The sequence below is a fragment of the Oncorhynchus clarkii genome, chromosome 5 (genome assembly GCF_045791955.1).
Source record: "Oncorhynchus clarkii lewisi isolate Uvic-CL-2024 chromosome 5, UVic_Ocla_1.0, whole genome shotgun sequence".
Lineage (NCBI taxonomy): Eukaryota > Metazoa > Chordata > Actinopteri > Salmoniformes > Salmonidae > Oncorhynchus > Oncorhynchus clarkii.
In genome coordinates, this window is record NC_092151.1 from 76057444 (window position 1) to 76085183 (window position 27740).

Below are 27740 nucleotides of genomic sequence, written 5' to 3' on the forward strand. Positions count from 1 at the left end.
TACCTGTCGCAGACCTATTAATTGACCATGCTGGTAATTTATGAACATTTGAACATCTTGGCCATGTTCTGTTATAATCTACACCCGGCACAGCCAGAAAAGGACTGGCCACCCCTCATAGCCTGGTTCCTCTCTAGGTTTCTTCCTAGGTTTTGGCCTTTCTAGGGAGTTTTTCCTAGCCAACGTGCTTCAACACCTGCATTGCTTGCTGTTTGGGGTTTTAGGCTGGGTTTCTGTACAGCACTTTTAGATATCAGCTGATGTACGAAGGGCTATACTGTATATATAAATAAATACATTTGATTTGATTTTGATTTGATATGCTAGAGGAAGGTTTCTCTCTGAGAACAGACTGTTATTGTTTTGCAGTACTGTACACACACACACACACTGTAGTGTGATCCGCACAAAGCCTGAGACATACCTTCCTATCTGTGTGTTGCGAGGACAGAAATGCTTTACTATTGTCTCTCTTGTCTCTCCTGAGAGAGACCCTGAGAGCCTCTGACAGATGTCTTTAACCTATTCTCTATTCCTATAGCTGCTGTCTCCTGGTGCTAGTGAATCCATTCCCCATACAACTCATAGGAGATCTACTTTGATGTGATTGATGGGAACATATATTCAAAAACACGGTGACGGATGGCTGGAGTCAAGGAAAAAGAAACTACAAAACCTTAATGGCAAAACCTTGTTGTGGTGCATCGGAGTTCCAACCCCCCTCTCCTCCCCAAGGGGTACACGACGGTCCCTCTCTCTCCAGTCATCACGCCTCACCCTTCAGTCCTAATCTCAGAGCACTCAAACTCACTTTTCCCCCCACACCACACATTGTTAAATAACAACCACCCCACCGGACAGACAGACAAGTAATTAGTCCTTTTAGGAAGACAGCTAAGAAATGATGGCACTTGTCAGGCAGTGATGTTATTTCTTTCTTTAACTTCCTGGGAAAAAAATAATACAGAAGATTTCGACATTAATGGAAGGAAACCAAACATTTGTTTTATAACCCTGAAACACAAATGGAGCTGTGGGTAATAAACAAAGACAGTGTTTCCATCCCAAAGAATAATGGAATCGTCGGTATCTAGTTCAAAATCATATCAGGACAAAATGGTTTTGACTGAGATGGGATTGAGCAACAATAGGGCCATACTTTCCCCCAAACTAAACTCAGACAACAACTCTGATCATTTGTGTATTATATATTAATTTATGGGCCTGCCATATTTACAACATTATTACAACAACGATGTCTATTGGACATTTACAATAAGGAACTTAGTTTATACATTTACACAAAGGAACTTAATAGACATATGCAATGCAACGAGTCACTACAAGGATACAGGCATCCTTCCTAACTCTGTTGCCAGAGAGGAAGGAAATCTCTCAGAGATTAAACAGCAACAGAGTTTAATGGCTGTGATAGGAGAAAACAGAGGATGGATCAACAACATTGTAGTTACTCCACAAACCTAGCCTAAATGACAGAGTGAAAAGAATGAAATCTGTACAAAATAAAAAATATTCCAAAACATGCATCCTGTTTGCAATAAGGCACTAAAGTAAAAGTGCAAAAAATGTGGCAAAGAAATGAACTTTATGCTATAAGCTTAGCACAATCCTAGAGGAGACAAATTCAGAGACAAATTCCCCTTTCAGCAGGACAATAACCTATAAACACAAGACCAAATATACACTGGAGTTGCTTACCAAGATGACATTGAATGTTCCTAAGTGGCCTATTTACAGTTTTTACTTAAATCGTCTTGAATCGGCAAGACCTTGAAAATGGCTGTCTAGCAATGATCAACAACCAGCTTGACAGAGCTTGAAGACGTGTTTAAAGAATATTGTACAATTATTGTACAATCCATGTATGCAAAGCTCTTAGAGACTTACCCAGAAAGACTTACAGCTGTAATCGCTGCCAAAGGTGATTCTAACATGAAATGACTCAGAGGTGTAAATACATATGTAAATTACATATTTCTGTATTTCATTTTCAATACATTTGCTATCATTTCTAAAAACATGTTTTCACTTTGCCATTATGGGATATTGTGTGTAGATGGGTGAGAAAAAATATATATAACACATTTTGAATTCAGGCTGTAACACAAGTCAAGGGGTATGAATACTTTCTGAAAGCACTGTACTTATACAACAATCCTCTATCATAGCCATAATATCTGGTATTATTGATATTTTTCTGTGTAGCTGAAACCAACTGTAATCTAATCCTGCACATCTGGTATGGTCATCACAGTCTGCAGCCTCCATGGAGAGGGGGGAGAGGAGAAGAAAAAGACTTGAACAGCTTTGTCTCTTCTGTCACCTCTCCCCTTGTCCATACCTCTCTCTCTCTCTCTCTCTCTCTCTCTCTCTTTCTCTCTCTCTCCCTCTATCCGTCTATCCCTGTCTCTCTTCCTCTCTCCCCCACTCTCTCTCCTCTCTGTGTTTCTTCTCTCCACAGCAGAGGGAGTACAGAGAGGTCCTGTCCAGCAGCTGCTAGGCCCTCTGGCCAGGCCAAGCCGGACTAACGCCCACAGGAGAGGAATGAGAGAAGCTGTTGTTCGCTTTGCATGAAAAATTAACCCAGCCTAGAGAGCCCACCAGACACTTTACTAGACAGACTATACACACTGCAGAGCAGACACCTCCAAGACCTAAGCCCAGCAGATTCAGTCATATCTGATAGTAACAAGTGATATTCCATCTGTGATGTCTACCTTAACAGAAAAATATTTATCTTGGATTTTGGTTGGGAGAATAAGGTCATGGTTAATCGTCTTCTGGTGGAAAATAAGGTCAAGGACCAATGAATCTCAGCGTGAAGCCAATGTTAGTTGATCAGATTATGTTTAAAAATGAGAACAATAACAGCAATTGAAGAAAATTCTGATTTTATTTCATGTCTAGGGTATGATTATATCCATCAATGTCCAAGCACCCTTTATTCTGGGGCCTGGGGGACAAACTGCTCTCGTCAGGCAAACCTCCACATCGGGTGAGACTGGTTCCCACAGGAGTGTCTCTTCCTGTTTCAGTCTGGATCCTGACAAAGATGAAACAGACAGAACCCTGAAAGAGTGCAGCGCATGGGATAGAGCACACCTGCGTGAGTACAGACAGCCTGGTCTGGTCCTGCATGTTCTGGACCCACAGACTCAACATCAATATCCTACTATCCTCACCACCCAGACCTAGTTACAGCCAGGAGAACCAAGTAAACATCATAATAAACGACAACAAAAACACAAAACTATCATATAAATAAATACTCAAAAACCACAGAGGACAGTTTCTGTGTACCTCACCAGTTTGACATCAGATAGGTTTCTATAAAACTGACTAATCTAGAATGTTTCCCCAGGCTAGCATGCTAGGAAATAATGATTTGATAAACGTGTAATCAAAGTAACAGACAGATAACATCTCAGTTCTAGAAAGGATGTATTGCCAATGATGGTCAACATACTGTACAAGGTGTCTTTGCCACCGGTTTCTGCTGCTACCTCAACTTTCTGACTGGAAATGCTAGGCATTTGTCTTTCACTCCCACATGCACCTGTTTGAAGAGAGCACAGACACACCAGGCCACAACTTTTACAGCTATGAGCTATTAACCTACTTGTTAAAATATATATGTCCTGTTAACCTGTATTCATAATGGTACTCTATCTTTCCTATCAAATTTGGATATATATATATTTTTGCTGTCAATTTTTACAAATGTCAATTTTTATTTATTTATTGAAAGCAGTAACTACCCTCTAGGACCAAGAAAATGTATTCAAAATAACTTCTGAAGTTTTATAACTGTGTGTTCGTTAATGGGGACATATGGTAATTTTTCAGAAAAGTCTCTGTTTTTGGAGATAAGAGGTTTTCATCAGACAGTGACGATATGGTATAGTCATCTTATCTTGTGGAAGGTTCAACTATGTATGATGGGTAACTGTAATAAACCATTCCTGAAACCATTTGCTAAAACACAAATGTTACTCAAGGCCACTTGGCGTCATGGGGAAGTCAGTCAGTCTTGAAAAGGCCTCTGTTATAAGTTTCAGCATGAGCCATAGTTTCAATTAAGTCCTTTGAGTGGAGGAAGACGAATAAGCCACCCGCACACACACATGCTCCGCGGCCAAATTAGATGCCAGAGAAAATGAAAAAGACCTGATAGCCCGCTGTGCCTTTGACACACACACTGCCCTTTCTCTCTCTCCTACAGTATATCATGTAGATACCAGGGAAGGGCTGTCAGAGTGAGTCAAGGGGCTCTGTGGGCCCTGGTCAAAAGCAGTGCACTATAAGGGGGATAGGGTGTCATTTGGAAGCAGGCTGAATGAATACGCTGACTGGGTTATATAGTGGTACTACTGCGAAAGGCCTCAGAGAGAGTAGATTAAGTTTAGGTTGCTGAATTTACTGGGTTCTTATAGTAATACTGGGAAAGTCCTCAAGAGCAGATGACGACGGTTTAGGTTACTGAATTTACACAGGGTAGAAACCACAGGCATTCACATTTTTACACATCAAACTAGGAGCTTAGAGAGAGAGAGAGGGACAGAACAAGAAAGAGGGGAGAAACAGAGAGAGAGAGTGAGAGAGAGAGAGAGAGATCAGGAATGGGGGAGGCACTGACACTGAAAGATAAAAATGCACTCAGATGAGTATAACTCCTTATTACTCCACTTAACCTATCTGACGATGTGGGAGTTGAGAAGCACGGACAGCCAGTAACAGAACTGATGTACTTTCTCCACCAGTCTCTATTCTGCCCCTTACAATACCTACTGAATCTGCAGTTCTGGTTATGCCTCTTTTGTAAATTACAGTTGAGTTTTTAAATCAGATGGTCAAAGTATTAGCAGTCTCTACTCAGAAGCTGTATATGTGAACTTAAATAGAAATAGATTCTGTTGTAAAGGCTCATTGAGTGCTTTGATTATTACAATGATGTTGAAAGCTAGGGAATGAGGAACGTGGATATACAGTATCGGGATCGCTCTTAAAAGGGTTTAGTAGAGTCAGGAAGTGTATAGAAACTCAAAACTATAGTTAAATCTCAGAGACTGTAGAAACACTCTCCAAGCCAACCGACTTAAAATGTATTTAAACACCCTGGAAGTGTTCCAAATAACACCCTATTCCCTAGTCCTATAAGCCCAGGTCAAAAATAGTGTACTATATAAGGAATATAATGCCATTTAAGGATGCAGTCACTGATTAGATTCCAAGAAATGCACTCTGTTGCTACAACATGCTGCTGGTGACATTCCAAGACTTGGGTACAGGATGTGATGTCATACCATGTGCCCGTCAGGAACATATCTGATTTTCCCACAAAGCCAATTCCGCTAAGAAACAAAAAGACCCTTCCCCAACGCACTACACACACACACACAACATGTGCACGCATAAACACACTCACGCACTCAGAGACAGACAAAAGTGCACGTGTCTTATTTCCAGCATCCCTCAGCAGTAGACTATTGTATATTTTTTCAGAGGGAGATACTTTTACACAGTTTTAATTCTTACACAGTATGTTTCACAAAGTAGATGACGCTGGCTGTGCACTGCCTATATCAGAATACATCCTGTATCCTGTACACATTCCCAAATAAAGACAAACGGGTTTTAAAACATGTTTGTTCAATTACACAAAGACATCATAAGGCAGGATTGATTACAGGAAAATACATGTAATAGACAGGGGATTGGTGGGGCCACTATGTCAATATGTGTAGTTCTATCCATTAAACCTGTGGTATCTCAGTTCCCATATGGACCAAGGTGTTATCTCAATCCTCCAATCATTGGTCCTTGTCTCCTAGCAGAGATTCTCAGGGTCCGCAGAACACGCAAACCAGTTTATGGAGAGGAATATTCTGCCCTGTCATGTTTTAGTTTGGGCTTTAGTTTGGAACTACACAATCACTTGGCCCGCAGCGCTGACACTAACAGTAACTCACTCAGCGCTGAGTTAGCCAGAGGGCACAAATACAGGAAGCGAATAAAGCCTTTCATAAGGATAGTACTAGCTTTATTCATTCTGTCTGCTAGCTATGAAATATGGATTCATCATGAACCAATATTAGCCTGTAAAATGTGGAAGCATGGGAGGCAGGACGTTGGTAGGAAGGGGGAGACATGGGGGAGGACGGGGAGAAGAGGTGGGGGAGAAGAGTGGTTGACAGGGGAGGACGGGGAGAAGAGGTGGGAGAGAAGAGTGGTTGACAGGGAAGGACGGGGGGAGGAGGGGGGAGAGAAGAGTGGTTGACAGGGGAGGACGGGGAGAGGAGGTGGGGGAGAAGAGTGGTTGACAGGGGAGGACGGAGGGAGGAGGTTGGAGAGAAGAGTGGTTGACAGGGGAGGACGGGGGGAGGAGGTGGGAGAGAAGAGTGGTTGACAGGGGAGGACGGGGGGAGGAGGTGGGAGAGAAGAGTGGTTGACAGGGGAGGAGGTGGGAGAGAAGAGTGGTTGACAGGGGAGGAGGTGGGAGAGAAGAGTGGTTGACAGGGGAGGACGGGGGGAGGAGGTGGGGGAGAAGAGTGGTTGACAGGGGAGGACGGGGGAGGAGGGGGAGAGAAGAGTGGTTGACAGGGGAGGACGGGGGGAGGAGGTGGGAGAGAAGAGTGGTTGACAGGGGAGGACGGGGGGAGGAGGGGGGAGAGAAGAGTGGTTGACAGGGGAGGACGGGGGGAGGACGGGGGAGGAGGGGGGAGAGAAGAGTGGTTGACAGGGGAGGACGGGGGGAGGACGGGGGAGGAGGGGGGAGAGAAGAGTGGTTGACAGGGGAGGACGGGGGGAGGAGGTGGGAGAGAAGAGTGGTTGACAGGGGAGGACGTGGGGAGGACGGGGGGAGGAGGGGGGAGAGAAGAGTGGTGGTTGACAGGGGAGGACGGGGGAGGAGGTGGGAGAGAAGAGTGGTTGACAGGGGAGGACGGGGGGAGGAGGTGGGAGAGAAGAGTGGTTGACAGGGGAGGACGGGGGAGGAGGTGGGAGATGGGGGGAGGAGTTGGGAGAGAAGAGTGGTTGACAGGGGAGGATGGGGGGAGGAGGTGGGAGAGAAGAGTGGTTGACAGGGGAGGATGGGGGGAGGAGGTGGGAGAGAAGAGTGGTTGACAGGGGAGGACGGGGGGAGGACGGGGGAGAGAAGAGTGGTTGACAGGGGAGGACGCGGGGAGGAGGGGGGAGAGAAGAGTGGTTGACAGGGGAGGACAGGGGGAGGACGGGGGGAGAGGAGAGTGGTTGACAGGGGAGGACGGGGGAGGACGGGGGGAGAGAAGAGTGGTTGACAGGGGAGGACGGGGGGAGGAGGGGGGAGAGAAGAGTGGTTGACAGGGGAGGACGGGGAGAGGACGGGGGGAGAGAAGAGTGGTTGACAGGGGAGGACGGGGGGAGGAGGGGGGAGAGAAGAGTGGTTGACAGGGGAGGACGGGGGGAGGACGGGGGGAGGAGGGGGAGAGAAGAGTGGTTGACAGGGGATAACGGGGGGAGGAGGTGGGAGAGAAGAGTGGTTGACAGGGGAGGACGGGGGGAGGGGGTGGGAGAGAAGAGTGGTTGACAGGGGAGGAGGGGGGAGGAGGTGGGAGATGGGGGGAGGAGGTGGGAGAGAAGAGTGGTTGACAGGGGAGGACGGGGGGAGGAGGTGGGAGAGAAGAGTGGTTGACAGGGGAGGACGAGGGGAGGAGGTGGGAGATGGGGGGAGGAGGTGGGAGAGAAGAGTGGTTGACAGGGGAGGACGGGGGGAGGAGGTGGGAGATGGGGGGAGGAGGTGGGAGATGGGGGCTGCACTGCAGTCAGTCAGGAAAGTTATAAAACTTTTCCATCAAAGTGTGAAATCTGAGATCAAAAGTCCCACAAACCTGTCCACGGTCCAGCATCACACAAACAATCCCTTATTTGATGAATCAAAATTGTATTCGCTACTGCCAAGCTTGATTGCATGACTGAATAACTTGATCGCATGACTGAATAACATTTACATAAGGGGGAAAAACAGTAATGGGGAGAAAAATATTGAAATGAATATTTGTTCCAAGTGTGTTACCAGGTGTGAATACTAGTCATAAATCTTACATTTGTGTCCATAAAAAGTACAGTGACAATTGAGCTATTGACCTAGGATTGAAACCGTCACTCCAAATCGGGACCCATCTTTCTATCAAGTGATAATAAACAGACAGGCCCAGTCTAGGAATGGCTTCCTGTTTTGATTTTATACACAGGCATAGCAGTTGCAGAAACGGTCCTGAGATGATTTAATTCAAAAGTATTCACACCCCTTGTATTTCTTCACATTGTTTTTTTACAAAGTGGGATTAAAATGGTATTAACTGTAGTTTTTGGCCAACAATCTACACAAAATACTCTGTAGGGTCAAAGTGGAAGAAATACACTTTTTTTAAAGAAGATTTCATCAAAAATAAAATATAAAAATATAGTTTTTGCGTAAGTATTCAGCTCCCTGAGTCAATAGATGTTAGAAACACATTTGGTAGCTGTGAGTCTTTCTGGGTAAGTCTCTAAGAGCTTTGCACACCTGGATTATATAATATTATTATTTTAAAACTTCTTCAAGCTCTGTTATTATTTTAAAACTTCTTAAAGCTCTGTCAAACTGTTGAGGATCATGGCAGACATCAATGTTCAAGTCTTGCCATAGTATTTCAAGCAGATTTAAGTCAAAACTGTAACTTGGCCACTTAGGAACATTCACGGTCTTCTTGGTAAGCAACTCCACTGTAGATTTGGCCTTGGGTTGTAGGTTATTGTCTTGCAGAAAAGTGAATTCCTCTCCCAGTGTCTGGTGTAAAGCAGGTTTTGCTCTGGGATTTTGCCTGCGCTTTGCCCTATCCCGTTTCTTTTTAATCCTGAAAAACTTCTACATCAGTACATCTACTGTACATCAGTATTTGCATACCTATACCATGATGCAGCCATCACCATGCTTGACAATAAGGAGGCAGTAACTCAGTGATGTGTTATGTTGGATTTGACTCAATCATAGGGATTTGCATTTAGGCCAAAAAGTGTATTCCTTTGCTATGCTTTTTTGCAGTATTACTTTAGTGACTTGTTGCATTCAAGTTTTGGAATATTATTTATTTTGTAGATTTGTGTTCTTTTTACACTGTCCTTTATGTCATTGTTGTGGAGTCACTACAATGTTGTTGATCCATCCTCAGTTCACTCCCATCACAGCCATTGAACTCTGTAACTGTTTTAAAATCACCAATGGCCTCATGGTAACTGTATATTTGAGGTGTCTCGGTGGTTTAATACATCATTCATAGCATAATTATGAACTGGACCATGCTTAAAGAGATATTCAATGCCTGGTTTGTTATTGTTACCCATCGAAAAACTCCCTGGTTTTTGTAGTTGAATGTGTGCTTGAAATTCAACACTTCACTGAGGAACCTTACAGATGTTGCATTTATGGGGGACAGAGGAAGAGTTAGTCATTTAAAAATCATGTCAACCACTATTATTTCACACAGAGTAAGTGAACATAATTTATGTGATTTGTTAAGCCAAATTGTATTCCTGAACTAATTTAGCCTTGCCTAAACAAATGGGTTGAATACTTATGCAACGACTATATTTTAGTTATATTTGTTTTTATTAATACAATTGTTTTAATGTTTCTTCCACTTTGACATTACACAGTATTGTATGGGTATTGTTGACAACAAATGACAATTAAATCCATTTTAATCCCACAATAAAATGTGATGAAATCCAATGGGTGGGAAAACTTTTGCATGGCATTGTATGGACTCGTGGGTGTAGAGACTAGAAAGAGTTCTCCCAAGTCATGCTATTCTTTAGTGGGGGTTAAGGGTTAAGGGGTTAAGTATGTGCTAACAAAAATTACTATGATGAATTGTTTTAGAAATAAAAATGTTTCCGTTGGCACCTTTATATAACTGGAAACTCAAGAATGATGGGGACAAAAACATAAATCTAAAATATTTTAACCTTTTCATCCCTTGGCCTTTTGCAACAGGAGACAGGATTTGTAAATGAATAAATGCCCGGCCACGTCAATGATCTTTGACCCATCACTCACAGGCGCCAAATAGATCCCAGGCCTTTTCATCCAGTCTTTCATCCAGCGTTCTCAGGAGCAACCACCTACCCCTGTCCTCTTAGCCTCCCACCCGTCTCAGGCCTCTTTTCAGGATCTCAGGCCCAGTGTGAGTCAGACTCAGACACACACACACAGGCCTCGCAGCCAGGGTCTCAGGCCCAGTGAAGGTCTTGAGTGCCACTTGTCCTGCTCGTTCCTGACACCATTTATTTTCTGAATGACCCACTCACAAAGCCTGCTTTCATCTTGGCCCTCCGTATTGTTCATATTAATAATGACTTTACAACAATAGAAAGGCTGAAAAGCCAGTCTAGTTAAACCATGTGAAGTTTCCTCCCACCTCACTTGAAGCATTAAAGAACACTTCTTGAGACTCTAGGTCCTATACAGATCCTGTGGAGGTTACATCAGCAGCTAGAGGTTGTAGACGCTGGGGACAGGAATACACTTTTAATGACGTAACGACTGAAGCTAGCTGTTTATTAGTGCATCAGAAGAAAATGCTTACATAACGTACTGTATATCACTGTGCTCAAATGTCCGGTGCCACATTTTCCTAACGGAAACTCTGACAAACATGTACACACAATAAATACATGTGGTGTGTGATATCTACTGAATACACATACCCCTGCTTGTTTGTTCTTTACCATGAACAGCAGGAAGGGATTGAGTATCAGGATAAACAGAGGGCAGCCCCTATACAGCTTTACGGCTTAAATATACTGACTCATATACCACTATTGATCCAGCCACAGCACATAAATATCTAGGTCATGGTTCTACAGAAAATAATGAAACTAACTGTGATCTTCCAATGGAGATATAGCCTGAAAAATTAACAAGTAAAGTGAACAGAATAATATTTGGGGTCATTACAACATGAAAAGGTGGATTTATGTTCCACGGGAGCAAAGAGGAGTAGAGACTTCAAATATATAGGATTACGATGTATGTTCTCTGGATGCCATGGCGATAGCAGGACAGTTTTGAGGGATTATCTCCTAAACAAACACTATATATACAAAAGTATACGCCTTGTATATAGCAACACTATTGTTATTTTACTGCTGCTCTTTAATTATTTGTTCTTTTTATTTTTTACTTAACACTTATTTTTCTTAAAACTGCATTGTTGGTTAAGGGCTTGTAAGTAATCAATAAGGGATGATTGCTTTCACCTGGTCAGTCTATGTAATTTAAAGAGCAGGTGTTCTTAATGTTTTGTAGACTCAGTGTACATCCACTGCTGTTCATCACTAATCTCAATAATAAATCTATACTTAATTAGAAAATAATTTTCTCAAGCGGAGAGAAAGCCTGTGCCTTTCCCTCCTCCCTCCCTTATCGGTAGTGTTGTTGAGATAAAGGCTTAACCGCGGAGAAGGGCCCAGGTCTGTAAGTAGAGATGCTCAAGGCAAGCAGGTCTCCCATTGCTATGTAAACATCCCTACCACTCTCTAGCCTACAGCAACACACACAGTCATATGTGAATCCCAAATGGCATGCTATTCCTGACATAGTGCATTACTTTTAACCCCATGGTCAAAAGCAGTGCACTATATAGTCATAGTCTCTGTACCGCTCTGACTGGCTGCTCCGACTGTTAGCATGAATCACACTCCAACATCTGGTTTAACATGCTGGGAGGGACCTCTCTCTCTCTTCGGTTTGGCTCAGTGTGTGTGTGAAGTGTGTGTGTGTGCGTGCATATGTGTGTGTGTGTGTGTGTGTGTGCGTGCGTGCGTGTGTGAGTGTGCGCAGTGTGTCAATTTGGACTGGACTCCTCTTCCCCCTCCTCCCCCACTCTCCCCTCAGTTTACAGCGGGTTGCACAATCCATTTTGGCAGTCCCCTCGTCATGCTGCAGGCCTTAACAGCAGCATTGTGGATATACAGTAGATGGTGATTTACAGGCCATCCTTTGTTCAACTATGGGGAAAAGGGCTAAAACTGCTTCCCTGAGGTGTGTATCTGATAGTCAAGCATGGAGCTGGAAATAAAATAAAAGAGCTATATTAAATGTGGTACACTGTGAGCACATTAAAATGAAAGCGGTAGATTGGTATCAAAGTGAAGAAGATGAATACCATATTTATTGCACTCAAGCCTTGTTTACATTGGCAGTTTGAAGTGACTCAAATCCTATTCTTTTGCATGTCTGATTTAAATCTGATCTTTTTTATGCAGTGTGAACAGTCAAAAAGCACATAGAATCGGATATTTCAAGCCACATCTCAAACCACCTTCGTTAGTTGCTTGAGATCAGATACAAATCTGATTCCTGGCCATGCGACAGTAAAATCTGATTTATTTGCCCTCAAGTGGTTTTTAGACTGTTATTTGGCGTGTTGCTTGCTAGCTACTATCTGTACAGTTTGACAAGAACGTGTGGTAGCTAACTATCTTGTTAATTGCTTATAAAGAAATTAGTGAATGTGCTAGAAAGCTAAACAGCTGCCTAGCTAGTTAGTTGGATGCTGTGGCTAGCCAAAATGGACTTGTTTTGAAAGATGGATCATCTTATCCTTTGAGGCTTTAAAAGTGTTCTTACACTATGATTATGAAGATGCAAAGCAACTGGGAAACATCCATGGCAGGCATTGTTGCTACATAACTTCTGAGTGATAGGAAGCACGAGCACCACCACCAATCAGCCTACACCACTGAGCACACACCCGTTGATACTATGACAACTAGAGTAGCCAGTTGGTCATTTGTAACTTTCTCTTTGGACAGTCAGTATTCCAAAACGGATTTGAAAAAAAAAAAACTGGTTTGAGCATTAAGGCCTGCAGTGTGAACCAGGCTTTAGAGTCACGGAATTCAGTAAATGATGACTCCAGGGTGACTGACTTTTATAGCTTTTAAAACTTGATATGAGTGAATTCTCAGGCCCATCTATGTGGCTGTCATAATTTAAAGTCCCTACATATACATACAGTATCACCATGCCTTCCAATTGAAACTCAGAGACTACCCCCTTCTCTTGGCTATGTGTCACTCATCAGAAAGAGCCGCCTATGAGATAATAACATGTGAACGGCTCGAGGAGAAAAAGTGCCTCGGCACTCAACACATGAGCGTGTGTTTCTGAGAGAACCACGAGTCGTGCAATGGGCCTGCAGTATAACAAGCATCCTGCCTGAGCTGTTTTTGGCAAGTGCATCAAATTAATATCCGGCTTCACATTTATTTCACAGTGAAACCTGAGGTTGTCACAACCAGTTCATAATATATCCTTCAGAGAATAAAGAGTTTTGTCAAGGTGAGGAGAGGCACACGCGAAAAGAGAAGGTAGCATGGTAAATGCACAAAAAGTATAAACAGTCCCAGGGAAACGGGAGAGAGAATGAGAGAGAGATAGAAGCAGAGAGAGGGGCAGCGAAGAAGGACGGAGCAGACAGACATATGGGAAGAGAGCCATCAAGGTACTTTGGGTAAAACTTCAGAGAGAATTATGGCTTGTATCCTGGATTGCATTGCAATGAGAGAAGATTTATCACTGACCAATTTAAACATTACATAACTAAGAGCCCTCCTTACAAGTTTACAGGGCAGATGTGACAGCTTTTTTCCATCTATGTAACATTGCAAAAATCAGAAACTTTCTGTCCAAAAATGATGCAGAAAAATGAATCCATGCTTTTGTTACTTCTAGGTTTGACTACTGCAATGCTCTACTTTCCGGCTACCCGGATAAAGCAGTAAATAAACTTCAGTTAGTGCTAAATACGGCTGCTAGAATCCTGACTAGAACCAAAGAAATGCATCATATTACTCCAGTGTTAGCCTCCCTACACTGTCTTCCTGTCAAGGCAAGGGCAGATTTCAAGGTTTTAATGCTAACCTACAAAGCATTACATGGGCTTGCTCCTACCTATCTCTCTGATTTGGTCCTGCCGTACATACCTACAAGTGCGCTACAGTCACAAGACACAGGCCTCCTAATTGTCCCTAGAATTTCTAAGCAAACAGCTGGAGGCAGGGCTTTCTCCTACAGAGCTCAATTTTTATGGAATGGTCTGCCTACCCATGTGAGAGACGCAAACTCGGTCTCAACCTTTAAGTCTTTACTGAAGACTCGTCTCTTCAGTGGGTCATATGATTGAGTGTAGTCTTGCCCAGGAGTGTGAAGGTGAACGGAAAGGCTCTGGAGCAACGAACCGCCCTTGCTATCTCTGCCTGGCCGGTTCCCCTCTTTCCACTGGGATTCTCTGCCTCTAACCCTATTACAGGGTCTGAGTCACTGGCTTACTGGTGCTCTTTTATGCCGTCCCTAAGAGGGGTGCGTCACTTGAGTGGGTTGAGTCACTGATGTGATCTTCCTATCTGGATTGCCCCCCCCTTGGGTTGTGCTGTGGCGGAGATCTTTGTGGGCTATATTCGGCCTTGTCTCAGGATGGTAAGTTGGTGGTTTAAGATATCCATCTAGTGGTGTGGGGGCTGTGCTTTGGCAAAGTGGGTGGGGTTATATCCTTCCTTTTTGGCCCTGTCCTGGGGTATCATCGGATGGGGCCACAGTGTCTCCTGACCCCTCCTGTCTCAGCCTCCAGTATTTATGCTGCAGTAGTTTATGTGTTCGGGGGGCTTATCTTATCCGGTGTCCTGTGTGAATTTAAGTATGCTCTCTCTAATTCTTTCTTTCTCTCTCTCGGAGGACCTGAGCCCTAGGGCCATGCCTCAGGACTACCTGGCATGATGACTCCTTGCTGTCCGCAGTCCACCTGGCCGTGCTGCTGCTCCAGTTTCAACTGTTCTGCCTGCGGCTATGGAATCCTGACCTGTTCACCGGACGTGCTACATGTCCCAGACCTATTATTTGACCATGCTGGTCATTTATGAACATTTGAACATCTTGGCCATGTTCTGTTATAATCTCCACCCGGCACAGCCAGAAGAGGACTGGCCACCCCTCATAGCCTGGTTCCTCTCTAGGTTTCTTCCTAGGTTTTGGCCTTTCTAGGGAGTTTTTCCTAGCCAACGTGCTTCAACACCTGCATTGCTTGCTGTTTGGGGTTTTAGGCTGGGTTTCTGTACAGCACTTTGAGATATCAGCTGATGTACGAAGGGCTATATAAATACATTTGATTTGATTTGATTTACTCAGACACCGTAGCTTGACTGAAAGAGAGGGAGCGAGATCGCTGGTCGTATTTGATGAGACTTCAGAAGGACTGAGAGAAGCTGGAAGGTGTAACAAAAACAGAGATGCAAAGTTCCTGTTCTCTTATTTACCTCTTTTGTGAATGTCATATGTTATCTTTGAATCTCTATTTGTTTCATAGTCTTTTCAGTGATATTTCAGAGTCACATTCAGGTTTTTTTGGCACACACTTGAGCACAAGGCTTGTCACATCTTAACACCACTTAATTGGTCGAATTACTGAGTAACATCTTTCATCAGTAGGATATTCACACTTACACGACTTCACAAATATTACTCATGTAACTAGGAAACACTACACCTGATGACGATGAAGACATAATCTAAGATATACTACTATATACAATATGATGGTCATCTATTAGATAGTGTGGTATGTTTAAACACTAAGTCAATTTGGCAGGTGTTTGAGTGTGTATGCGGAGAGGTGGAGGTGTATTGGGACATGCAGCAATGCTGACAGCAGAGTGCATATGGTAGAATTGGAAAATATAATGCGTGAGCTCATTGTGTCAACGTAGGAGAGATAGCATTTCCTCCACTCACAGCAGATCCAGCCTGGACTGCTTTTTTGTAGTATAGTTAACATCAAGTCTCTAGAGAGAGTGGTAACTGCCTAAAGATAATAGTGCAAAGACTGCAGCCAAAGCTGAGGTGGTAAAGATGGTCATTATAAAAACGTTCCACTTCAGGCACTCACAATGAAGGAAAAATATTTTCTATGTTGAGTCACACTTCGGGATTAAGTCATTTACAGCAGGGTTCCCCAACTTCGGAATTTGGTCCGCGGGTGGATTTATTTGGCCCCCCAAGTTTTCTGAGCAAAAATATACAGTATATTCTATATATCCTAAAGCAAGTGAGCACCCCTTCAAATTAGTGGATTTGGCTATTTTAGCCACACCCGTTGCTGACAGGTGTATAAAATTGAGCACAACACCATGCAATCTCCATAGACAAACAATGGCAGTAGAATGGCCTTACTGAAGAGCTCAGAGATGTTCAACGTGGCACCGTCATAGGATGCCACCTTTCCAACAAGTCAGTTTGTCAAATTTCTGCCCTGCTAGAGATGCCTCGGTCAACAATAAGTGTTGTTAGTGTGAAGTGGAAACGTCTAGGAGGAACAACAGCTCAGCCGCAAAGTGGTAGGCCACACAAGCTCTTAGAGTGGGGCCGCCGAGTGCTGAAGCACGTAACGTGAACATAGTCTGTCCTAAATTGCAACACTCACTACCGAGTTCCAAACAGCCTCTGGAAGCAACTTCAGCACAATAACTGTTCGTCGGGAGCTTCACGAAATGGGTTTCCATGGCCAAGCAGGCGCACAAAAGCCTAAGGTTACCATGCGCAATCCCTAACCTCAACCCCATCGAACACCTTTTGGATGAATTGGAATGCCGACTGCGGGCCAGCCGAACCGCCCAAAATCAGTGCCCAATCTCACATATGCTCTTGTGGCTGAATGGAAGCAAGTCCCCGCAGCAATGTTACAACATCTAGTGGAAAGCCTTCCCAGAAGAGTGGAGGCTGTTATAGCAGCAAAGGTGGGACCAACTCCATATTAATGCCCATGATTTTGGAATGAGATGTTTGTCAAGCAGGTGTCCACATACTTTTGGTCATGTAGGCCGTCATTGTAAATATGAATTTGTTCTTAACTGACTTGCCTAGTTAAATAAAGGTTAAATAAAATGTTGTGTATATATATATTTATATTTTTAAATCATTGCTGGCATACATTTTGGAAATCTGTTACCAATTATTCCCACGTATAATTGAGAGACACGTGATTGTATAAAATGTAATCAAGGTTTTAAATTATTATGTTTTAATCAAATATTATGTCTGTTTTGGCTTCTTGTGGTCAATTTGCAGTTTACACATGATTTGTAATCATGTTCAGGGCCCCTGACCAACCGCTCAAGAAAAAAATTAACCCTCGGCTGAATCTACTGTAGTTAATGATCCCTGATTTACAGGATTCAAAGGTCTAGATAAACACTACATACAGTGACTTCGGAAAGTATTCAGACCCCTTGACTTTTTCCACATTTTGTTACGTTACAGCCTTATTCTAAAATTGATTAAAAAAATAAATCCCTCACCAATCTGCACACAATACCCCATAATGACAAAGTGAAAACGTGTTTTTAGAAATGTATTACAATTAAAAACAGAAATACCTTATTTACATAACAATTCACACCCTTTGAGACAATGAGACTCGAGATTGAGCTCAGGTACATCCTGTTTTCATTGATCATCCTTGAGATGTTTTTACAACTTGATTGGAGTCCACCTGTGGTAAATTCAATTGATTGGACATGATTTGGAAAGGCACACACCTGTTTATAAAAGGTCCCACAGTTGACAGAGCATGTCAGAGCAAAAACCAAGCCATTAGGTCGAAGGAAATGTCCGTAGAACTCCGAGACAGGATTGTGTCGAGGCACAGATCTGGGGAAGGGTACCAGAACAATTCTGCAGTAAAGTTGAAGTTCCCCAAGAACACAATGGTTTCCATCATTCTTAAATGGAAGAATTTTGGAACCTCCAAGACTCTTCCGTCATTGTAAATAATAATTTGTGGAAATGGAATGGAAATAATAACATTTTAAAAAATAACCTTAAATCAAGAGCTGGCTGCCTGGACAAACTGAGCAATGTTTGTCCAATAAAAGGCTAATGACAGCCCGCTTGGAGTTTGCTATAAAAGCACCTGAAGACTCTCTCAGACCATGAAACAAAAGATTCTCTAGTCTGATGAAACCAAGATTGAACTCTATGGCCTGAATACCAAGCGTCACATATGGAGGAAACCTGGTACCATCTCTACGGTGAAGCATGGTGGTGGTAGCAGCATGCTGTGGTGATGTTTTTCAGAGGCAGGGGCTGGGAGACTAGTCAGGATCGAGGGAAAAATGAACGGAGCAAAGTACAGAGAGATCCTTGATGAAAACCTGCTCAGGACCTCAGACTCCGGCGAAGGTTCACATTTCAACAGAACAGCGACCCTAAGCAAACAGCCAAGACAAAGCATGAGTGGCTTTGGGACAAGTCTCTGAATGTCCTTGAGTGGCCCAACCAAAGCCCGGACTTGAACCCGATCGAACATCTCTGGAGAGACCTGAAAATAGCTGTGCAGCAACGCTCCCCATCCAACCTGACAGGGCTTGAGAAGATCTGCAGAAAATGGGAGAAACTCCCCACATACAGGTGTGCCAAGCTTGTAGAGTCAAACCCAAGAAGACTCAAGGCTGTAATCGCTGCCAAAGGTGCTTCAACAAAGTACTGAGTAAACGGTGATCTGGAAAGTCATAACCAATCAATAAGTAATATAATAATACTCAAAGGAAAGGTTTTCATCTTTAGCTCATTATCTGTGGATAATATACGATTAGAAAGATTCAAACATTTTGTAAAACATCACAGCACAATTGAAAAATATACGTATGGCACATGGAAACCAAACAATGGCGGTCTATAGTGATAGCTGGGATGGGCTGAGAGTTGCTGAAGGTTGCGATTAAAGAGTTTGTTTGGTCAAGTATTGTTGTTATATATAAAAGTATCATGTATGTCAAATATAAACTCAGCAAAAAAAGAAAAGTCCTCTCACTGTCAACTGCGTTCATTTTCAGCAAACTTAACATGTGTAAATATTTGTATGAACATAACAAGATTCAACATCTGAGACATAAACTGATCAAGTTCTACAGACATGTGACTAACATAAATGGAATAATGTGTCCCTGAACAAGGGGGGGATCCAAATCAAAACTAACAATCAGTATCTGATTTGGACCCCCCCCCCCCCCCTTGTGACTAACAGAAATTGAATAATGTGTCCCTGAACAAGGGGGGGGGGGGTCCAAATCAAAACTAACAGTCAGTATCTGGTGTGGCCACCAGCTGCAATAAGTACTGCAGTGCATCTCCTCCTCATGGACTGCACCAGATTTGCCAGTTCTTTCTGTGAGATGTTACCCTACTCTTCCACCAAGGCACCTTCAAGTTCCCGGACATTTCTGGGGGGAATGGCCCTAGCCCTCACCCTCCAATCCAACAGGTCCCAGACGTGCTCAATGGGATTGAGATCCGGGCTCTTCGCTGGCCATGGCAGAACACTGACATTCCTGTCTTGCAGGAAATCATGCACAGAACGAGCAGTATTGCTGGTGGCATTGTCATGCTGGTGGGTCATGTCAGGATGAGTTGGCAGGAAGGGTACCACATGAGGGAGGAGGATGTCTTCCCTGTAACGCACAGCGTTGAGATTGCCTGCAATGACAACAAGCTCAGTCTGATGATGCTGTGACACAACGCCCCAGATGATGACGGACCATCCACCATCTCCAAATTGATCCCGTTCCAGAGTACAGGCCTCGGGGTAACGCTCATTCCTTCGACAATAAACATGAATCCGACCATCATCCTTGGTGAGACAAAACCGCAACTCGTCAGTGAAGAGCACTTTTTGCCAGTCCTGTCTGGTCCAGCGACGGTGGGTTTGTGCCCATTGGCGACGTTGTTGCCGGTGATGTTTGGTGAGGAACTGCCTTACAACAGGCCTTCAAGCCCTCAGTCCAGCCTCTCGCGGACAGTCTGAGCACTGATGGAGGGATTGAGCATTCCTGGTGTAACTCGGGCAGTTGTTGTTGCCATCCTGTACCTGTCCCGCAGGTGTGATGTTCGGATTTACCGATCCTGTGCAGGTGTTGTTATACGTGGTCTGCCACTGTGAGGACGATCAGATGTCCGTCTTGTCCCCCTGTAGCTGTATTAGGCCTCTCACAGTACGGACATTGCAATTTATTTCCCTGGCCACATCTGCAGTCCATATGCCTCCTTGCAGCATGCCAATGGCATGGTCAACCAGATGAACAGGGACCCTGGGAATCTTAATTTTTGTGTTTTTCAGAGTCAGTAGACAGGCCTCTTTAGTGTCCTAAGTTTTCATAACTGTGACCTTAATTGCCTACCGTCTGTAAGCTGTTAGTGTCTTAATGACCGTTCCACAAGTGCATGTTAATTAATTGTTTATGGTTCATTGAACAAGCATGGGAAACAGTGTTTAAACCCTTTACAATGAAGAGCTGTGAAGTTATTTGGATTTTTACGAATTATCTTTGAAAGACAGGGTCCTGAAAAAGGACAGTTTCTTTTTTTGCAGAGTTTATATGTAAAATGTATATGTAAAATGTATAGGTAAAATGTATGTAGCAAAAATATGTAGCAAAAAAGCTGTAAAGAAAAACTACGATATTAGTCCTCCGAAGAGGGGTTAAAAAAAAATCACATTATTATTATTATTTTTTTTTTAAATACAAAAAAATGTGAACAAAAAATATAAATAAAAATAAAAACATATGACTGAGTAAAGGGGCTGAATACTTGTTTTATTTGTAATACATTTGCTCAAAATTCTAAAAACCTGTTCTTGCATTGTCATTATGGTGTATTGTATGCAGATTGATGAGGGGGGAAACAATTTCATCCATTTTAGAATAAGGCTGTAATGTAACAAATTGTGGGAAAAGTCATGGGGTCTGAATACTTTCCGAATGCACTGTAAATGTGGTGGCAGGTAGCCTAGGGGTTAGAGCTATTGGACTAGTAACCGAAAGGTTGGAAGATTGAATCCCCAAGCTGACAAGATAAAAATCTGTCTTGCTGCCCCTGAACAAGGTAGTTAACCCACTGTTCCTAGGCCGTCATTGAAAATAAGTGTTTGTTCTTAACTGACTTGCCTAGTTAAATAAAGGTAAAAAAATGCACCACAAATCATTTATCATAATCATGCTCCATAAAGGGTGATATAAAAGGGAACTACACCCATTTGCTTATGAATGACTTCTGAAGCATCTACATTGGTCTTACAAGGGGGTTATGAAGTTTATTTAAAGTGGTACCCAATGTTGATAAGCAGACTGAGTCTTCAAAATCTGAAAGCCTGTCACATAACCACAGGTTTTCAGCAGGCTTTATCTTATTTGTTTGTTTGAGTGTTGTTGTTTTCTTCTCTCCTATCTCTGCAGTCTGCCTTACCAAGTAGCTGTAAGTGCTTTTGGCTTTACCTGAATCTCATTCCAATCAATCTGGCAGATGCGTGTGGAGGCATTATGGAGGCCTTCTAGACCTGCTATGAGGTCGAAGCTGTCAGCACTTTTTTTCTGCCTCAGCCCTGTTTCAACCCTGCCACAACCGTGCCTCAACCCTGCCTCAACCCTGCCACAAACTTGCCTCTGTCTCAGAGCTCCAACAACCAATCTCTGCTCTGGGGAGGCCTGCCTGCTGGGAGAATTCTGTGATTCTCTTGCCTGAAAAAACAGGCAACACCAGGCTCGCCCTGACAAGGCCCGGAGTGCAAAGTGTGCTTCCAGTTCGTAAGAGTGATTCCACTGCTGCCTTCCACAGTGAAGACTCAATATATAAGAGCATACATTGACTACTCACTCTACTCACATAGAAATCATCTAGCACTAAACATACAGTTTCCATTTCCATGTATTGCTACTCTATTACCAAAAGCCTTTATTCTTTGTATTAAAAAATATAGCCTATAATAATATATCATTCAAAAATCCCTATGTCTACAGATATATAAGCAGCCAAAGATGACTTACCTGCAAATGCTGAGCAGCAGAACGCCAGGAGAAACAGGGGTAAAATGGGTCTGTCTGGCATCATAATGCTGCAGTTATACTGTAGTAGAACTGGCCTACAGCTTATCCAGAAGAGGACAGGATGTATCCACTGGACGGCCTTCCTTCCTCCTGGTTCTTCACAAGGACAACCCTTCTACCACCACACAGTCAGTCAGTAGAGAGAAACCTCACAGGATCTCCTGCTGCAAAGAACAGGAGTAGAGAGAGAGAGTGAGACAGAGAAACATGGTGGCTAACCGTTTAGCATGGCCAAATAGTAAGACAGAGTGTAAATTCCAAATGGCACCCTATTCCCTGCTTAGTGCACTACTTTTGACCGTAGCCCTATGGGCCCTGATCAAAAGTAGTACACTATATAGGGCTCCATTTGGGACGCAGAAGTGGTAAGTACCAGAAGGGGCATTAGGATCTAGTTCCCTGTGGAACTGATGAGAAAAGACAGGAGAGAGGGGAGACAGCGCCTAGGAGACCAGGAGGATTAATCTCATAGGGCTAATTAGACATCATGTGAGTTTTTAGGATCCTTGTTCTTGGTACCCATACCGGCCACCCACCTACCCCACCACAGCCCATGCACGGTCAGTCAAAGAGGGGTATCTGAGGGTTGAGGTATGGCTGGGTGGGTGGCCAGTAGGTGTGAAAACACTGTTTTCTGAACATGTTATGGGGTGGGTGGGGTAATTCACCCAGTTTAATTGAGATCGTTGGGAAAGACTGGATCCTCCAGCAGGGTCCGGGTTAAGCTGCTTAGTGCAAGTGGGGTCGATTTTGCTGCTAATCAGCATGACCATAGCTGAACTTTTTAACTTGACCAGGCTATAGACCACAGACCATGTTAGCCAACCTCCAAAACAGGGAACAGCACCATAAAACCCTTATGGTCTTAATTCATTCCATTCCTATTGCTTCCTCATCTTAACACAATAAAAAGAAATACTCCAAAATCAATGGATCATATAATGTCCTGATAAAACATAATATCATTCATTAAAAACGTCTGTCTTTTTACCATTATGTTTAATTAAATGTTTATATACTGTAGTTATTTTTCAACCTTTTACAACTCAACGCTTTGATTTGTCAAAAAAAGTTAGAACAACGCAACAACCCCACGTCAAATCAGTCTTTAAAAAAAGGCATCAGAATTAGCCTGGTGGTCAATTCTGTTTGAGCTTTAGCCAACTGCTCTCTGTGTCCGTTTGTTGGCATGCCAAAGATGTGCATGGCTTGACAACAATATCAAAGTTGGCTACGGCACATACACTAGGGTACCAGGAGAGATAAAACATTTATCCGGGACATTTTTCAACATGGTGACAGGCTTTGTTGTTATTCAGTTATATTTTGGTGAAACTGTTTGTTTTTTCCAACAGATGATGGCCAGATTTTACTTTTTAGTTTTAAAGCTGCAATATGTAACTTTTTGAGTGACCTGACCAAATTCACATAGCAATGTAAATTATAGATGTGTCATTGTTATTGAAAGCAAGCCTAAGAAGCGGTAGGTCTGTTCTATGTGTGCTATTGTAGGCTCAGCCCTAATTGGTGTGCTCTCTGACACCTGGAGTTGCATGGCAAATGGTCCAGGAGCACAAGGAAGACAAAGGACCATGCCAAAGGACTAGTCAACCCTTCCCCCCTCTGAGGGGTCAAAATGTATCTCTCTGTTATAGTATCCAGAGGACTGACTATTGAGTGTGATAGAATAATACTAAATTATCCATGTTTGGTATCGATCCAAAACGTGTTCACTGAGGATAACTCTGATGCTATCTATATGGATGTATGATCTCTGTGGTAACGTGTATCTGTACAGAGTGAACTCTAAATTACTCTCAAAGGAATTTTATTGTCCTCTCAGGAATTCTGTCTCATGGTCTCATTCCCCAGACAAACCTTTAAATGCTGTGACACCCTGTGGAGATTGGGCCTTGGTGGTCAGGTTACACTGTAAACTTGGTATCGTTTGATTGGTCAATGGTGGCTGGTCTTGGCTGGTAGAAAGGTTACATTTCCATTCCATGGAGGAAGGTTGCATGATTCATTCTAATTTCCTAGGCTTCTCTTTGTTCATGATTTGCCATGTAAATATGTAAGGTAATCCATTCATTGTACAATGTTAATTAAATATCTGCCTTTGATACGGACAATTCTCAGACCAATTCTTGCTAGTCAACTTCAACTCATTGCCTAATGCTTGCGTATATTTGAATGATCTTTATGGAGTCAGATAAACATTTTAATAGGATAATTGCTTAGTCTTATTACGAGTCACATGTGAGGAATTTCTAATATACACATATCCTACATGATAAAAATTACAACCACTTCACTATTTCTATGCATCCCATTCTTAAGATTCATTTTGGTGTCTTTTACTTTCGGTTTTGTAAAACAGCTTCAAACAGTTGAATGCAATATTTGTAGATGGAATAAATGGTTCTCGACACTATACTTGCTTATGTTGTCACAAACTGAAATTAGACAAACTATTCGAATTTTAGCAACCAGGAAATGGCGACACGATTTCTGCATAGTGCACCTTTAAAAGTCATATAGTGCACCTTTAAAAGACATTTAAATAATTTGTGGAATGATAAGTGAACAGTAAGCCTGCCTAAGTATCACTATCACAGCATTAGTCAGTTAGAACAGGGAAAGGGATTTTTCATAGCTCATTGAGTTGTTAGGATTACCCTACAAAAGCAAAGGATTCTCTGAACAATAGAGCAGTAACGCAGCACACACAGGAATGCACCACCGCAGCATGGCCGTTCAGATTATGACCCCAATGCAGAGAGTCCTGACAGGCCAGATGCCAGCACTATTGTGGTGTCCTCTCTCTGTATGCTCTCATATTGTTGAGGGCCAACACGGAATATACGGTGCCCAGTCTTGCTCTATGTATTTTTTTAAATCTTTATTTAACTAGGCAAGTCAGTTAAAGAACAAATTCTTATTTACAATGACAGCCTAACTCCAGACAATGCTGGGCTAATTGTGCACCACCCTATTGGACTCCCAATCAAAGACAGATATGATACAGCCTGGATTTGAACCAGGTATAGATATTGACACCTCTTGCACTGAGATACAGTGCCTTAGACCACTACGCCACTCAGGAACCCAAATGTATTGCCTGTCAGGAGATGACATGATGTGACTGTTGTCATGACGTTGGACTGGGGGATAGGTTTATGATGGTCATAAATATCTCTTCCCCCCCTTTTCCTCTCTCTACCCTACTGAGGTTACATTTGCAAAACACTTGGTTAACATAGAGATTCGGGGAACATCAGAAGGGGGGGGGGGGGGGGGGGGGGGGTGAACTATATTCCAGTAAACCGAACAATTGAACATATGCGGTGGTACTTAATGAATATGATGTCAGTTTGGTTGTCATCTGAGACATTCTCATCAATGATAAGATGACATAAACTCTACAGTGGAAAGTCTACACATCAGAGTTATCGGATTCACATTAAATTGTTGTTCAATTTAAATGTTTGAATATGCAATTATTTGTGGGATGAAATGTGATTTTAGCTTCTAAAATGTGAGATGTGGGTTTTCATAAGATATTGCTGCTCACTCAGTGGCCCGCCCATGTGAAGAGACAGAGGTTGTAATCTATGAAACACACCCCTTTTCATGCGATAAAATGCAAATTAATTACTTAAAATCATACAATGTGATGATATCTGGATTTTTGTTTTAGATTCCGTCTCTCACAGTTGAAGTGTACCTATGATAAAAATTACCGACCTCTACATGCTTTGTAAGTAGGAAAACCTGCAAAATCGGCAGTGTATCAAATACTTGTTCTCCCCACTGTACCTGCTGGAGCGAGTGCTACGGGTGGGTGTTGTTATCGTGACCAGTGAGCTGAGGTAAGATGGAGCTTTACCTAGCAAAGACTTATAGACGACCTGGAGCCAGTGGGTCTGGCGACGAATATGTAGTGAGGGCTAGCCGACGAGAGCATACAGGTCGCAGTGGTGGGTGGTATATGGGGCTTTGGTGACAAAACGGATGGCACTGTGATAGACTGCATCCAGCTTGCTGAGTAGAGTGTTGGAGGCTATTTTGTAAATGACATTGCCGAAGTCGAGAATCGGTAGGATCATCAACCTAAGGTGCTTTGCAGTGCTCTGAAGCATGGAGTGGATAGAGGCCTAAGAGCTGGAAGGAGAGCTAAGGTGCATCGACAGAGGAGGGCTAAGGTGCATCGACAGAGGGAGCCGAGGGCTGATGAGAACTGAGGAGGGCTAAGGTGCATCACTGAGCTCCACAGTGCAAACAGCTGCTGGAACAAAGGGCCTTTCAGACCCTGGCAGCTGTGTGGACTGGAAAGTCGTTTTGGATGATCACAACAAATATTACACTGCAGCGCGCGGGGCTAGTGCCATCTCTTTTTGATTTGTTGGACCCTTTCCCAACGCCCCCCTTCCCCTTTCATAAGTGGAGGTAAACTCTATCCCTCCATTCTCCACTATAGGCCAAATTCCATATCAAAGGGAAGCTAAATGACATGATATAATTCAGAGCGTTCAGGCCAGAGCTAAACGGTGTTGCGACCACACAGAGTACAGAGTGGAAACCGGTTGTGGTCTTGAGCAAGAAGAGTGAAATGAGAGAAAGTGCTGAAGTGTTTTTGCTTCCTTCCGGAGTTTAGATTGATGGTTGAGACACAGTGGGTTCAGAAGCACGTTCATTGGGCCTAATTGTTTCCAGGAGACAAAAAGAACTGGCCTAGCCTATCATGAAAGTGTCAAATCAACCAGTCTAAGGGTTATTGCATCGGTCTGGACTATGGATTCAAACCAATGACTGTTTACATTATGAATGGACAAAGCCTTCGATCACGTGACACCATGAATTCCTATGTTTATTTTATTTATTTAGCAAGGCAAGTCAGTTAAGAACACATTTTTATTATAATGGTGGCCTACCAAAAATCAAAAATCAAATTAAAAAAATATAGGACAAAACACATCACAGCAATAGAGACAACACAACACTAAATAAAGAGAGACCTAAGACAACAACATAGCATGGCAGCAACATGACAACACAACATGGTAGCAGCACAACATGGTTGCAGCACAAAACATGGTACAAACATTATTGGGCACAGACAACAGCACAAAGGGCAAGAAGGTAGAGACAACAATACATCATACAAAGCAGCCACAACTGTCAGTAAGAGTGTTCATGATTGAGTCTTTCAATTAAGAAATGGAGATAAAACTGTTCAGTTGAGTGTTTGTTGCAGCTCGATCCAGTTGCTAGCTGCAGCAAACTGAAAAGACGAGCGACCAGGGATGTGTGTGCTTTGAGGACCTTTAACAGAATGTGACTGGCAGAACGGGTGTTGTATGTGGAGGATGAGGGCTGCAGTAGATATCTCAGATAGGGGGGAGTGAGGCCTAAGAGGGTTTTATAAATAAGCATCAACCAGTGGGTCTTGCGACGGGTATACAGAGATAGATAGTAAACGGAGAGTTTAGAGTGCAGTGACTTGTCCTATAAGGAGCATTGGTGGCAAATCTGAAGGCCGAATGGTAAAGAACATCTTGCCGCTCGAGAGCATCCTTACCTGCTGATCTATAAATTACATCTCTGTAATCTAGCATGGGTAGGATGGTCATCTGAATCAGGGTTAGTTTGGCAGCTGGGGTGAAAGAGGAGCGATTACGATAGAGGAAACCAAGTCTAGATTTAACTTTAGCCTGCAGCTTTGATATGTGCTGAGAGAAGGACAGTGTACCGTCTAGCCATACTCC

General features: G+C 43.1%; 1 protein-coding gene across 1 annotated transcript in view; it reads right to left on the bottom strand.

Moving 5' to 3' along the window:
• The window catches only part of LOC139409402 (transforming growth factor beta receptor type 3-like), a 140087-nt gene that overhangs the window by 107566 nt on the left and 4781 nt on the right, over window positions 1–27740 (bottom strand). The window contains exon 3 of the mRNA XM_071154513.1: window positions 21913–22136. Coding sequence (XP_071010614.1) covers window positions 21913–21976 — 64 coding nt within the window. The 5' untranslated portion in view covers window positions 21977–22136. The remainder of the gene's footprint in view (window positions 1–21912; window positions 22137–27740) is intronic.